General features: G+C 39.2%; 1 protein-coding gene across 1 annotated transcript in view; it reads right to left on the bottom strand.

Moving 5' to 3' along the window:
• Window positions 1–16,170, bottom strand: part of LOC110953195 (contactin-associated protein-like 4) — a 180,053-nt gene that overhangs the window by 108,395 nt on the left and 55,488 nt on the right. The window contains exons 3-4 of the mRNA XM_051952983.1: window positions 6,307–6,500; window positions 1,163–1,310 (exon numbers count right to left, since the gene is read on the bottom strand). Of these exons, the coding sequence (XP_051808943.1) occupies window positions 1,163–1,310; window positions 6,307–6,500 (342 nt within the window). The remainder of the gene's footprint in view (window positions 1–1,162; window positions 1,311–6,306; window positions 6,501–16,170) is intronic.

Genomic DNA, 16,170 nt, shown 5'->3' with positions numbered 1-16,170 from the left:
CTCCAAACAGAAGGCGCAAGAGTTAACCATATGCTTTTACAGGATTTTTTTGAAACAGAGTGCAGTGTGGGCTTATTTACCCTTCGTCAATGCCAACGTTAATATTGTAAATCTGTTGTGAAATAAACAAAATGGAGACGGAGCCAATTAAAACTGTGAACACAGTATGTTTTCCCACTCAGTTACTGAGAGAAACACGCGAAATGTGACAGTTATCAGTGTTGATTATTGAGGTGAGAAATAACAACGAGGGGAGGGAGACAATATTTGGCAGCATTTGGGCTTCTTAGTGGATGAAAATATGAAAAACAATAGAATGTGAGAGCTGATGTGTTGTGTCGACCGCGGAAATGGAAAGTAAATCCACACATCAGGTGTACTTGCTTTGAATGTGTGAAAATGGCAAAACAAGAAAATATACTCTCGGAAAAAGAGTGAATTAAGGGTTTTCAGCATATTCACATACAATTTTATGCAATACAGAGATGCAGAATGGGAATTTCCGTGAAGCAATACAATGAATTACAGCAAATAGAAGCAGCTGCTGTTGCAACAAGATTACTGGTTTACTGGAGAGTCAAACATGGAAATAAATGTGTTCTTTTCTGGCATAGCATACAGCAATTTCACAACAAATATAACAATTTGAGGTTGTGAAATGAAAAAAATGCCAACAGGAACTTTTATCTGTTGGTAACTTACTTTGCAGTCAATCAGTCGTGATTTTATATGCTTCCCTTGAGTTATTTCTATTTAAGTGTGACAAAGTAACAGTGTATTTATTAATCAGAGCAACGCTGCCTTTTGTAGACTGTAAATCAATCACTCTTATAATAACAAACTCTAAACTAATGCTATGAAAGTGGTTCTACTAGTGCCTTAAATATGTTGTCAAATAATCCGTCTTATCCAAATTCAACATTCCTCCTCTGTTTGCTTTCTTTTATTGCGTGTCTAATTCATTTGAGCTTCTTTCTTTCTGTAAATAATCCTCTAAGAACCCTTCAGTGATTTATTAACATGAAGCATATTTGATCCATTAAACTGAATGGTGCTCTGGCTGCTTGGGTGTCCAGCCTGAGTTGCTATGGTGATGCAGATTTCCATTCATGTGAAAACGCTGCAGAGTCCAGGTGGGTCTTTGAAAATAAAAGATGCTTACTGTAAGGACATCCATAGGTCTCCAGCCGGAGTCCGATCCTCCCACTGGGGTTCCAGTCCAGAGGAATCAGGCGGAGGAAGCGAGCGATCGCCGGCTGCTGCAGTTTGTGCTGAACCACACTGTCTGCATTACTGTTACCTGGAAAAGACTAAAAGTACACAAACGCAATGAAAACACGTGAACATGCTGCATTTCTTTTACATGGAAAGGACCATTAAACATGTATTGAGCTCATTTATTTTTCAATTTATAGATTCACTCTCACCACTGTACTTTCTTTTTACTGCACCTTCACATCATTGACCGACTACTCTTCTGTAGCAAACATGACATGCATCATTTTCAGTATATTTGCACTTATCACCACCAAAGGACAATAGAATACAATAATACGGTCGTATAAATGCAATGAATATGTATAATTTTAACAAGACTAAGAGTCTGGAGTTACCATTGCAGCACTGTGATATATTGGTAAGTTTGGAGAGCTAACATAGTCTCAGTGACAAATAATGTTGAGTAGGTGTACAGTCAAGAACAAAAGTTTAGATGCACTTTTAAAGATCATGGATATCACGGCAGTCTTGAGTTTGTAATGGCTCCTATAACTCAATCTATGGAATCACTGAAACACATGTCTATTTGTCACAAAAGAAACAGTCATGCATTTTATGTTTTTCATAGATTTGTTATAGGTCATCTGGAAATACGACAAAATCTGCTGGGTCAATAATATACATACAGCAACTAACTAATATTTGGTTGTATATCGCTTGGCTATTTTCACCTCAACTAGACAACTGTGGTAGGTATGTTTAAATCTATAAGAGAATCAAAATTCTCAGCTGTTTTTTGTGACAAAGATGCATAGGTTTTAATGATTACATCATAGAAAACTTCCAATGAGTCACAGGAATCATTGGAAACTCAAGACTGCCATGATAAACATGGTCTTCACAAGTTTATGGAGCCCTTTATACAACCACTCCCTCATCAAAACACAACAGATAGCTGAGACTGATTGTAGTACATTAATTAAACCAGGGATTAAAGCAACTATTTCCTTGTTTTTACAAGTTTTTGAAGTTTTCCACACATAGACAATGAATGCATTGAACTTTGGCAACTGTAATGCAGGTTGAAGAGGAGGGAAAAGAGAGAGAATTGTACGAAAAGAATCAACTCCAACAGCTCTGAAACATTTCATTCATCATCATAAACACTGAAATCATGGTGTTGCTACAGGAAAAATCAATGGATTCAAACTGCAAATGATAAACTTTCATGGCAATCCATCCAACAGTGCTTGAGATTTTTTTTTAAAAGATGAAGTAGGTAGATGCACAGAACAAGGATGTTCAGCATTTTACTGTGATATTGTTGCAGATTAACAAAATTTGGAGTTCAAACATGAAACTGAGCCTCTTTCTGATTCTGGGCCGATGCCTGATGGATTGCTCTCTTTATCGCTTTCCATCTCTCCCATCAGGCGATCTATCATAATTACATCCCTCCCTTGAAGTTGACATGCAGGTTAACTGGCTCTCCCACTGCTGAAAAGAGCTTAGACACATAATTAACTTATTAATTCCTCTGAAATCATAAGAGAGTGCAGTTTGATCTGCTCACACGATGAAGAGACGCTGTGTGACTGGTAGTGATGTCTGTTGTCTGTATTCCTGTCTGGATTATGATCAAACTCACACAAGTGGCAGAAAAAAAACAACACAACAACAAATTTTAGACGTGAAAGCAATAAATATTTTCCTAGTGTGCATGTGCTGTGGATAATATGAGAATAGGGTCATGAATTACAAATCATGGGTGAGTTTTATTTTTGGACCAAGCAGCTGAACAGTTTTTCCTCTCAGCTGATGAACCAGAAATGACTTTGAGGACAGAACAGCATCTCATTTACCTTTTAGGAAGCTCAGTTTCGGCTGTATGTTCGACAGTGGTAAACAATTCCTGTGTTCTTCATGTTGATGTGAATGTGCATCCTATCCTGCACTCAAAATAGCCGACAGCTCCTTCATTTCTGTGTATTTTTATCTATACAAAATATTGCAAACATGTGGCAGTACAAAGATAAACAGAACTGATAGTGATAGAGGTATATTTTCCTCTCTTCAAAGTGGAAAGCAGCAAAAGCGAGGTGGGAAGAAATACAGGAGAAAAGAGAGAAATCTTGGCTGGCCTTCAGCCCAGTAAGCTGAAAGCAGAAAACAGGTTGCGGTTGATCCAGCAGCTCCGCCATCAACTTTCTCCTCTGACAGACTCTCTAAGCCCGGCTGACAAAACTCACAGAACTTCAGAGCCACTTTGAAATGTGACTGGGATTGTGTGCAGTTTATGTAAAGCGTCAGATCAACATGTTTTTTCAGCTGACGATCCGCTCTCTGCTCTCCCAGAAAAGACCCTCAGTGCTGAGATTAGCTGGATTCCCTCCGCAAGAGGAAATTGCTTCGGCTCCGACTTCTAATCAAAAGCTCCTCTCTGCAGCGTTGTAACAAATGTGGCTTCACCCCAGATAAATGTCCACTCTCACAGTGGGCCACGATACGGTTTAAATATTTGTTGCACTATTTGGTATTAAAGCCACTGGAAACATATTTAGAACCGGCTCAGGAGTCATCACTGTTTTATTTACTCCACAGAAAGACTCCAAACCGCAGCGGGACAAATACAAGTCCAACATGGTGCTTGTGCAAAGTTAAAACGCTGAAGAGTGCTGCATCTGTGAGAACACATGAAGTGACATCTCTCTATCAGTCTGACTGATTTTTTCATGAACCAGCAGCACAGACTTTCCAGATCTCACACCCATGTGAAACCACATCCTTCTTACATAATGCACATCTTCAACATGATTTATGCAAATGTAACCTTGTCAAAGCACGTTTTTATTTACCCCAAAGGCTACAGCAAGTATCTTTATTTTTTTATGCATAAACCAGAGAACATGCACATGGAATCACCTGGTGCTGCGTTTGTTCAGAACTCTTCCTGCTGAGAACTACATGGGACGATTCCAGTCTGTAAGCCAAGTAATGTTTAAAGGCTTAGCTGAGTTAAATTAACTGAACTACAGAAAAGAAATTTTAAAAAAGCTAAAGACATTAAATTGCATTAAACATTTTTTATTTAGTCCACATGACTGGTGATTGAATTAGTATGAATCTTTGTCATAGTTAGAATTTGTTTTGATTGTTATGAAATGAAACAATTACAATTAAATTTAACAAAGACATACGGCAATTTCCATCATGCCTACTTTCTCAAACTACAAAAAGTCTCTTTTAACTCTGTAACAATGCATTCCACTTATATGCCTTTTTGGTGTGATTTAATTTTTTATTTTGCTTTTATCTTTCTTTTAGGTCATTTAACCATATTCCTATCTCTTTATTTCTGTGTTAGATTTATGGGTCATGTTGTGCTCTTATCCGTCTCTAAATTCTGATGATTTCATGACTCCTCTGTTTTACTTTGCCACCTTGGAGACGTTGTGACCTGGATTTTATCAAATTTGCTATTAAAAAAATAATTATTGTTGTTGTTGTTGTTGTTGTGGTTGTTATCATTGTTGTTATTATTAGTAGTAGTAGTAGTGGCAATAGAAGTTGTCCTCAAAATTTTAAGTCAAAATGGGTCATTATATGGATTTGTGCAATTAAATTCTGAAGTCATATGAAATTAAAATATTTAACATTTTAAGTTCAATTAACTAGAAATTAGCAAAACTTGTGTATTTACATTAAGTAAAGTAGCCAATATGAGTTTGCTTAGCATAAAGATTGGAAGCAGAGTAAAATGGCAAGACAGGCTCAGTCCAGAGTTCATAAAATCCACCTTCCAACACCTCTAAATCTTCTTATTTAATCTGTTCTACACTGTGTCATTTCTTTAATCTAAGAACTAGTTAGTCTTGTAAAACAACAAATTGTCATCTTTAAACTTTAGTTTTTGCACAAATTAAACAACAACTCTCCCAAGTGATAGAATATTTCTCTGATGTCAAATAACCTGCAATCGCAAACTCAATTCATTCTAAAGGCAATTTCTATCTCATCTCAAGACTATTACACCATTTGTTTGCTTTCCTGTCATTAATTGCACTTAATTAAAGCAATTAATGATTACTTTTTAGAGCTCTACATAATCAAGCTCCCTCTTACATCTCTGACCTTACGGTTCCTCATACACCGGCTTGTGCACTGAGGTCCTCAGGTCAGAGATTGTTGTCTGTTCCATGCACGCTTTTTAGGACTAGAGGTGACCGATCCTTTCAGGCAGTAGCTCCTAGACTGTGGAATGTGCTGCCTGTCTCCTTGAGATGCATAGACTCAGCTGATTCTTTTAAAAAGCAGCTGAAAACTTATTTATACAAGCAGGCTTTTAGTTGAGGGAGGGCTTTTATGTGTATGATTTTACGTGTGATTTTATGAGCAATGTGGCTCTACATCGTGAGGGCTTATTTTACTGTATTTTTATGTCTTATTTTCTTTTTCTTTTACGGTAAAGCACTTTGTGATTTTTCTATCTGTGAAAAGTGTTTTATAAAAATAAACTTTACTTACTTACTGACTTAATTCTGCATATAAAAGTCAAATCATGAAAGTTTCTCCTGAAAAGACAAGTGACACTGGACATAAACAAAAGCACTGAAGCACTTTGCATTTTAATCCCAAAAGACACGCTGGTGTTTTCCCTCTCTAAGTTTAGCTCTCGACCGCCCTGCATGGTCTCTGCCTCTTTGTCCCACTCTGCGTCCATCAACAGCAGCTTAAGTGTTTTGGCAACAGGTCGACACAGTCAGCAGAGCTCTTTTCGTCGGTTCATCCATTATTAATGAAGAGTCAAAGGCTCCTGATGACTGTGATTATCTCTGCTGGATGGGCAGGATGAGCTGATCCCTGCAGACAAGCACTGCTAAACAGCATATCCACAGCAAACACGACTGTGGTAGTCCAGGAAAATTAGCTGTAATCAACTGTGTTCATTGTTATCCGATGTCCACGGTGCAGCTGTGAGGCGGTTTTCAAGGCAGCATTCAAGCATGAGCCTCAGTTCTGCTTCGTCTTTTTTTTTGTTTATCCTACTGACGTTGGTTGTTTACTACAGTTAACAGGTTCAGGACTCACCCCGATGCTGTCCTCCTGTCTGTACTGCTTCCAGTTGTGTCCAGTGTCGCTGAACATCAGCAGGTAGGATGTCAGCCAATCAGAGCTGCCGTAGCGACCCTGCGTGGCGACGGCGGTGATCTTGGTCCGCTCGCCCAAGTCGACCTCCAACCATTGATATCTGTCTGAGACGAGAGGAGACCAACCTCCGGCTCCTGCAGAGAGGAAAACGAAAAAAGATTGATTTCTTACATCTCAACCTATGTGAGCTAAAAGCTAATCACCTGCGCGTGAGGAATGAATTGTTTGACCACCGAGTCACAATTTGTTGCTTCATGTGTAGAATTAACACATTTTTCTTCACACATGAAGCCGCTTAAAACCCATTTGTCAACGGCTCTGTGGAAACAGACAGCGTTTAAAGAAGCCGAGGCGTTCTAATTGCTGCTGTTTATTACCGAAAGCTAGTTTGGACTCAGCACATGCTGGGATTCAAAGGTTCATTTGTCTTCATAAATCAAAAGAAGAGTGAAAACCTTTGCCAATTCTAAACAATTTTCCACTTTACAAACCTGAAACCTCGCAGCTTTTCATGCATGTTTGTCATTTGTCTTGGGATTGGTAAAATGCAGAGCTATATAGCAGATGTTCTGAATGACAGATTTCACACCTCCTCACTTTCTCTGCACACAAATGCACCAAATGTGTCTTGTAGCCTGTACCTGGATTGTATGACAAACTGCAATGTGGACACCTCCTCGCCACACACACAGAAAATAAGAGAAACATAATACATTTTGTTGCTGTTTATTAACACAAGAACATAACAGCAGCTACATTTGCAACTCTGTGTGGTTGAGGGACAGTAGTTAATTGACTTTCTAGTATCACGGTGCAAATATGCTCACAAAGACATTGTTAGCATGCTGATGTTCACAGGTACAAGATTTACCTTGTCAAGCACCTGGGTCATTCCAGAATTGGAAGATGGTTGGGCTTAATGCACTTTCTCTTTTACAAATTTCTGCTACATATTCATTAATATTAGGGAATAAGCTATGAAAGGCTTGATTAGCTTAGCTTACACATCAGTGGTAAAATTTGTATCCCATGTTTTATTTGTTGTTTGATAAACCTACTCTAATCACAGTAACAGGGTTGCTAACTCATGCTAATGTTAGCTTTTTCTGAGGAGTAGGAGTTAGATATTTGGCGAGCTGTTACTGCTGACCAAGAGGACAAACTTAGTTATGTGAAAAAGTAAAGAAAAAAGTAAAAAGAATTAGTCTTTTTCTGATAATATGAGGTAAGGCTGACAATGTTATGAAAAATCTAAAAAATAGAAGAGAGGACATAGCTTTGCTCTATCCATTCTGTAGGAAAATTGTTTGATGTTAACTCCAGAGTATCGCGATTCACTGTTTTCTTCTTCTACCAGCTGAAATGGTTTTGCTAACAGGGTTTTTGTGGGACACATGTTCCATGCATGATAATTATAATTTAAAATATTAATATTAATATATTAAATATATTAAATGACCCACCTTGTATTTCAGTGTGCTAGCATGCCAATTAGTGCTAAACATAAAACAGAGCTGCAGAATAACAGGAATGCCATTAATTTTGGAGGTACTAGAACCTGACTACTGCACAAAGACAGTTTTGACCTGATGATGGCAGTAGAGGAAAATTAGAGGACCACCAAAGGAGGATGTGAATTTATGGACAAAATTTAATGGCAATCCCTCCAGTAGAGGATGAACATTTTTTGTGTGAACCTAACCTTTGCACACCAGTCTCATCAGCCAACTTTTTCTGTACCGCACAGTTTTTAAAATTCCTTTGCTTGTCCAAATGCCCTTTGCCAAACCAGAAGACAAACAACAAAAGCTGCACAAAAGGAAGCAGAAGAAGCATCTGGTGTTTTTCTTTTTCTGTTTTATCTGCAATTACTGGAGCAATTTTTGCCCTCAGATGTCTCGACGTCCTCAGAGCGAGGTCTCACGCTCGCATCTCCTTTAACCTCACCGCTGAGATGTTGAGCTCCTGACAAACAACAAGTCAACACGCACTCTTGTGTAGCCCATTGCATCATTTCCCACAAGAAACATCATCAGTAGGAGACTGTGGTGCCGGGTATTGATTCGCTGCCCAGACCATTTCACCAAATATAGCACTGCTAAGAGGCTGTAGTGTGATCAATTGATTAGTTTTGCCTGATATTTTTATCATTTAGTATATAAAATATCATCAGTAAGAGGTTGCGGTGTCAAGAATCGATTGCTTTTGCAGTACCTGCACAGGTTCCTTTCCTGTATTACATTTCACCAATAAAGAGCATATTGATCAGTCATATTCTGGGTCAGTAGGGTGATTAAAGTCATAAGAGGGTTTGCCAAAACAAATGCAGGTTTGTAAAGAGGTTGGTTTGTACTGGCTTGTTGCAGATTATGCTGGTAGCGGCGCGTCTCATCCCAAAACACTGTCAATAAAGGAGGCGGTGAAAGCTATCAATTACTCATAAACAAGCTGTTTGTCATTAAATTTGACTTTGTTTTCAGGTACAGAACAGTAATAAGAGGCAGGAATCTTTGTGTGTGCATGATTGTGCGTGTAGGAAAGTGCTTGGTCAGGCCAAAGCGACGCCTCAGAGCTCAAACACCAGATGGACGGTTTTGAAGGAGGAGGCTGCTGACCAGAGTCCCACTGAGCTATACACACATGGACAGTTTCTATCCCTTCTGAGGGCTTTACACTGACTTACATTCATTTCCTGATGCATAACTACAACCATATGTTTAACTACTGCTCTCTCAATCTTTGCCCTAACCTTAGACCAAATTTTCATGCTAAAATTATCGCTTGTTTCTGATTTTGGTCTCTAAAAGGGATGTTAGTCACCACAATGTGAGTGGGCAAACTGAACAAGAGATTGGACTGGACATGCTTAAACATACACCACCAATAATACAAAAAAAAAAAAGAATGAGTAGGAGATGCTGCACATTTGGAGTCCAGAAGCTCCTGAAAAGCATAAAAATATCACCAGGATGCTGTCTGTTCTTTGTTGCAGCAGCAGGGTGCCAACATTTTAAAACAAAGCTCCAAACAGAATTCATGTGAAGCCTCCAGGGGACAGTGCTGGGTTATTTTGGTGGAGGGGCAAAAATCAGAGCAGCAGGCCACGTGTTACCCTTGGGCTTAGAGAGCCTGTTTGCCACACAAAGCCTCATTTTTGTGTCATTTGTTCGGTACAGCAGTCGGTCAAACAGCTAATGTCAGGCGAGCCCCAGAAGCAGCCACCACCTGAAAGTGTAGCAACTTTTTGAGAGAACGGCTGAACGTAGATCTGCTGTTCAATTCACTTTCAAGCTTCCAGTTCAACATGATTTGCCTGCATCAGTGCTGATACCAAACCAGTCTGCTAGTTAATCTCAACTTTACCCACTTGCTCTGCAAAATTTTCTAGCAAAGTATCTTGGCACAACACCTGACCCTATTGAAAAACGTAGTCACAAACCAATCTGTGGAGGTGGAAGTCTGAGGGAAGCAAAAATCACGTTGTCGGTCTGAGGTGACTAAAACGCTCCACATTTCAGCCTTGACATTTTCTCACAAAAACTCCAAACAGAACTGATGACAAGCTCACAAACAGTTCTAACAACGGTTATACAAAGCATTTTATTCTTTTACTCAAGTGAAAAGTTACAGAGTCACTCATTACCGTCACAGTAAAAGTCCTGCAAAGTCACTTCCAGAAGTGAAAGCACTTATTATGGAAAATGACTAATTCAAAATAAAGTATACTAGCACATTACTGGATTACATTGCATCGATGTGTTCATCACAACAGCTTTACAATTGTGGTGAAAGTATAAAAAGGCAGAAGATGGAAATACTCAAGCAAAAAAAAAAGTATCTCCAAGACTCATTTGCATATGGTATGTTTTCTGTGCAAAAAGACACATCCTGAGTGCAACAAGCAGTCACCGCTATAGCTTAAACTGCAACATTACTTTCTTAAAAACACAGATTTTGTAATGTAATGAACCTGAGGAACGAATCCCAACTAGTTGCAGAATGGGACTTTCTGTAGTATCATTTTTCATTGAGAGCAGAGTGGCAGGAATTGTAGGTGAGCTGGTGTGCTGTGAGCTGCTGCGAGTGGGGAGGTATGGTGAAGAGAAAGACAGAGACTTCATAGATCTGCACAATTTAGAGGAAGTAACAGTGTAGACTTACTTCTAAGACATTTTAAGGCAGGTAGGGATTCTTTTCATGTGACAGAAATGTCTAAAAATGCAACTTTGATACACATACCCTGAGTTTTTAAGGTTTTATTTAATGATCAATGAAGGACTTTAAGTAGAATGTGAATATGTTCCACCTTTGGCATCACAAATTCCCACAGTAAATACCATAAAATAGCCATAAATCATCTCTAAGTCCACAATGCACAATTACACTGGATGGATAAACTTTCACGGCCCAACAGTTCCCCTGCAGGAGTCAAGAGCTGCTCCATTGTCTCACAACCAGGACAGAATTTGCATTCATCAAGTGGCTGGTGCCTCCGTTCCAGCACCCTGGCATTGCTCAGCTTTTCCAGGACGCTGAGCAGTGTCATTCCTCAATAACTGGAGCTTCACAGAGCCAGATCCCCACAAGACAAACGCCATGTAACTGCAATGCTTCTGGGTCAAGCACAGGCCAGTCGCCTTTGTTCTGCTATGTTTCCTGAGGATCTGATTTTAAAGACTAAATGTCAAAGAAAAGACAATAAAAATCAGGAGGAGAAAATCTACATTTTCAAAACATCTTATGAAGCACAGTCGGGTGGTGTACCACTCTATCAAAAGGTCATCTTTGTTGCCAAAAGACCTGCATTTATCAACTTGAAATGGATATGTAGTGTGTGTTATTTTAGTTTTTTGTCAGCTCTGATGGGGTGGTGCAACAGGACGATGCAAAGTTTCTGCATTTCCTTTACTTTGTTAACGATCTAAAAAACACTCCTGACGGCGTGCCGAGCAGAACAGCTCGCGGTGAAAATAAATCAGTGTCGGTCTGGTGGCTGGTGGAGGCCAATCTTTAAAGACCTAAAGGCCAAAGCTAATAAGCACTTGACAAGCAGACGTGTCCAGTGACAGCAGAACAGAAAAGAGCAGACACTCTGACCTTTACTCGTGACGATTAGACTGAAAGAGATCAGAGGCAAATGACTCAGAGGCTAAGAGGCGTTACAAAAATTTACTGTGTCCATGCTGTCACATATAATTGAAACAGAGGTGAACTTTATGGCTGATGGTCCGAACACTTTGTGTCACGGCTTTCACTTTAAATCAAAGTCATCTCCATGGTTTCTGTCAACCAACCAGCTCTGGCCACCCACTGAGAAATACAGTTACAGTTAATGACAGTCGGAGGAGCGACATTACTGATCTGTCAGCCACAAAGCTGCAGTGATCTGCTGGCTGAATACTGAGACAGCTGCCAGTGGCAAAGTAAAACTAATTACAGCATTTCTGCCATAAAATAAAAGAACATTTTCGCTGCTTTCATTTTTCAAGGCTACAGGCTGCAGTTTTGTAAAAAGAGATACATCTACAGCAGCTTTTGCTTGGATTGTTTTTGAAATTATTGATGAAATCTTATAAACAGTTTTTTGTTGCAGACTTGACTTCACCGCTCTCTAAAACTCCAGGCAGTTTGCTCCTGTCACATTTTTTCTCACTGTGGACTCATTTCTCACTGCAGAATAAAGTCCTGCACCTCTATAGAAATAACACAACCATGTTTAAAAGTAGAGAGAGTTCAGACAAGTCTTCTCTGCAAAAACAAAGTTAAAATGCTATAAATTATGACAAAAAAAAGAGAAAAATGAACTTTTTTTTTTTTTTTACAAATATAAAAAAACTGTAGTGAACATGCACAACAGTTTTCCAAGTACCTGCAAGTGTTACCAATGTTATTTCTTAAAGATGGTATCTCTACATTCTATAGATATTTTTGCTACTTCCATTTGTTTTTTGTCTCCCTACTTCTCCACCCTGTTCAGCTAAAATGTCCCTGAATGTTTGTAATGTGAATGATGGTCATAGCTTCACATTTGTGCCAAAAAGTACAGAATATGAATTTTTTTTTTTTTACAGAATCTAATTAGTGCAAACCTTTTTTTATTGTCAAAAAATCACTCACACAGGTAGAATAAAGTGACTTTGATAAAATATCATGACATTAATCTTAAATTTAGTTGAGTTTACTCAAGCAACGGCATGTCACACACAATACGTTCAAGGACTGAGAGAATATAGTTTTAATTTTTTCAGCTTTCATCTTACCAATACAGATTTTTTTTTTGCAAGCACAATGCTCTTCTAAAAGCTATAAACTAAATAATAGTGTCCCTTAAGGTTCCATTTTAGTTCCTACATTTTTTAACCTACTATGGTACCACTTGGAAATATTAGAAAAAACAGCACTGCATCAATATCCATTGCTATGCTGATGACACAGCTATACATCACTGTGTTTCCTGGTGACTCAGGATTAATATATGATATTTTAAAGAGTATTTTAAATATCAAACTGAAGTTTTCATTATTGGTATTGAGCGAAAAGAGGGAAATGTGAAAATGCAAGAACTGACTTTCAATCAATGTCAACAAGTGGAAAACCGCAGTCACCTTTGACCAGATCTCAGTTTTCAGCTTCAAATTAGCAGCTTAGCAATGCATCATCAAAGAATGCAATCTATCATTTGAAAAATATTAAAGTTTCTCCCTCTGAAGCTAGCACAGAGAGACTATTGCATGCATTTATTCATGCATAATTCACTCTCTGTTGTATCTGGTCTAATCAACAACAATATATCAGAACGACAGCTGCTTTTAAACCCAGCTGCACATGTGCTAACTAGAAGGAGAGCTTCTATTACGTCAGTTCTAAAGTTTCTGCCTGTTTCTATATGTCTGTTTTGGAATTGATTTTAAGATCCCTTTATTGGTTTATAAAACTCTTAATGGACTTGGTTTAACCTGTCGACTGGACTTGCTTTTACCTTTAATAATTTCTTGAACCTTCAGGTCTTCTGTTAGTCACCTTTTAACTAAAGATAAACTCAGAACAAAAACGCTGCAGTGAGGCAGCTTTTTGATATTATGGAACAGCCTTTGTGAAGACCCAAGGGCAGCAGAGAATGTTGAATTTACAAAGTAACCTCAAGACCTTCCGTTTTAGTCTGGCTTTTGATGGATTGCTCATCTTTTTAATTATTTATAAAATTCATTCTGTTAAATGTCTTTTAGCACTGCATGTGTCTATTATTTTCTTATTTTGCTTATCTTGCATCTGCTGTTATGAAACGATTAAATCTGACACCGATCCATGAATAGTTCCTACTGCAGGAAAAATTTTGATACAGGCATACAAATCCAACTGAAGAGCCAACTGTGTCTGCTCTGGAAAGTTGATGCACATTGACAGTCTTGTGTGTGGAGAATGTGACGCAGTTGTGCGTAATGGTATAGGAGATAGGAGGAACAGGGACAAGACTTTTTGTTGAAGTTTTTCTATCGTTTTGTCCACCCTAGGGAGCAAAAATATGACATATTTGAATATAATGCAGCTTGATACATCACCATGACTCACTATCACCTCAATTACCATAAAATCGAGACTTGTTTTCCGGACAATGTCGGAAAAATAATGCTCCATTAAAGTAGAATGTATGACAGAGCTGCTATATTGGATTGTAGAGGTGTTACTAATAAAATGCTGTTACCGCATGCTCCACTAACCTAATGTTCACTGAACAAAAGTCTCTCCAGGCCATGCTAGCAATTAATTGGATTGCTTTAACAGGAATTGTACTAACTGAGCACTATCACTATTTCCCTTAATTGGTACCAAATTATAAAGAAAATTGGATTCCAAGAAATTCCCTTTTTTGACCTAATTTACTGCCATTTTCCCTTGAAAGTCTCAATATAATTATATTTGTGATTATATAAGACTGAGGGGTAATTCTGCTCCATAAAACAAAAGCTAAACTGAGCTAATCCACTTCACCTGTAAAGACTGACACCTGAAACCAAGTCAATTTGTCTCCATGTTGTTATTAGAGCAGTGCAGGTAGTGTGGTGAAGAGGAAAGCCGGTCAGAGCTGCCCAGCTCTCCTTCTGTTTTACCGCTGATGGGAGACGAAGCCTGACGTGGACAGCAGCACCGCTGTAAAAAGGAGATGGATGGATAAGTAAAGAAAAGGCTGCTGTATCATTAATAATGCACTGATATTCCACCTGACAGGTACAGATGACAGACTGGAGCATACAAAGAGAGAGACACAAGTAAAAGGAATAGTAAAGCTGAAAGGAAAAGGCCAAAGAGAGATGGTGGAAAAGTGAACAGGCAGACGGGTAGCTGAAAGGGAAAGAAGGGCCTCGAGTGAGAGCTCAACATTTACATGAGAATGGTGAGCTTGGTTCGGTAATTTCAGCAGCCTGAAAACATGTCAGACTGACAGAGTGCCTGCTGGGAAACATCAGATGTCTCCCATGTACACGGATCAGCCACAACATTATGACTACTGACAGGTGAAGTGAACAACGTCGATCATATTGGTACTATGTGGTGTTCTGCTGGAAAACCTTGGATTTTGGCATCTGTTTTGATGAGACTTAGACACCAAAATAAACATTGCCCCTAACCAAACAAAATCTGTCATGCAAATGGAAATCCTAAATGTCACTTGCATCCCTGCGCAGGAAAACACACCCCACCACATCGCAAAAACATGACACAATCAGGAACATCTTGGGGAACATGACAATCGCCCAAGATGCTGATTTGTCGTCCAAACTTCCAAGACCCCATTCTGATACAGCATCAGCATAATGCAGTGGAACAAGTTTGATTCCCCAGAGGCCCCACTGCACAACCCAGAGCAACCAAAGGATCCACCGCCAACGTCCTGGTGCAGGAGCATTTTTGACGACATAAGGAGGATTGACACAATATTAGGTGCCGTGACTCAGTCTGCCTGCTAAAGTGATGATCAGGCAGTTTTGTCAAGCATGTAGTCAAAAATTAATTCTGGATCAAAAGTTATCAAGAAAGAGTCTTCAAGCAGTCTTCAGAGTCTGATGCGAATGGTGTTTATTCAATGCAGGGCTGTAAGGACAAACATGAGCAAAATCTCAAGATTTTAACTTACTACACAAAGCGTTACATCGTCTATGCAAACTTCTTCTAAACACTCCTTTTCCATTCCGGAAACCCACAACGCATCGTCTTAAGACCCAATCGGAACGTTTATGATGTAGTTTAACCATTTCTTCTTATTTATTTTGGCTAGGATTAGCATTGACCTTGGCTTCAGCTCACAAGTGCAGACAAAGAGAGAGCGTTTGAACTTTCAGCCTATGCCTTATGTGAGTTCCAGTGATGTGTCGTGCAAAAGATGCAGCCCAATAAGCCGATGCCTTGTAGTGAATCAGACGAGGCAACTCCTAACTTTTTTAATGGAGTATGGAGTTTATAACTGTCCTCACAGAAACCACGTTACTGGATCCTGGGTTTAGGAAGCTTGGCTTCAGTAAAAACAGAGCTATTGACGAGGCACTTCAGAGAAAAAGCACAGCAGCAGCAAAATGTCCCCCCAGCATCCAGCTGTCTCCACAATTAGAGGACCAAGTGGAGGAGGACCGACAAACTTTTGCTGTGTGGAGGCTCTGTGATGAAAGAACGACAGGAGATGCTGCAAAGAGAAATCCTACAGCTGATGCTGTAATGGAGGTGAGATCACATCTTGAGAAGCCCCTCATCTAACGAGCAGATGACCCACTGAGCTGCTGGCAGGCCAAGGCCTCAGTCTTCCCCCACCTG

Source organism: Acanthochromis polyacanthus, chromosome 9 (genome assembly GCF_021347895.1).
Source record: "Acanthochromis polyacanthus isolate Apoly-LR-REF ecotype Palm Island chromosome 9, KAUST_Apoly_ChrSc, whole genome shotgun sequence".
In the NCBI taxonomy this organism is placed as follows: Eukaryota; Metazoa; Chordata; class Actinopteri; family Pomacentridae; genus Acanthochromis; species Acanthochromis polyacanthus.
The sequence above is the reverse complement of the archived record's forward strand: the minus strand, read 5'-3'. Positions and strand labels throughout refer to the sequence as shown.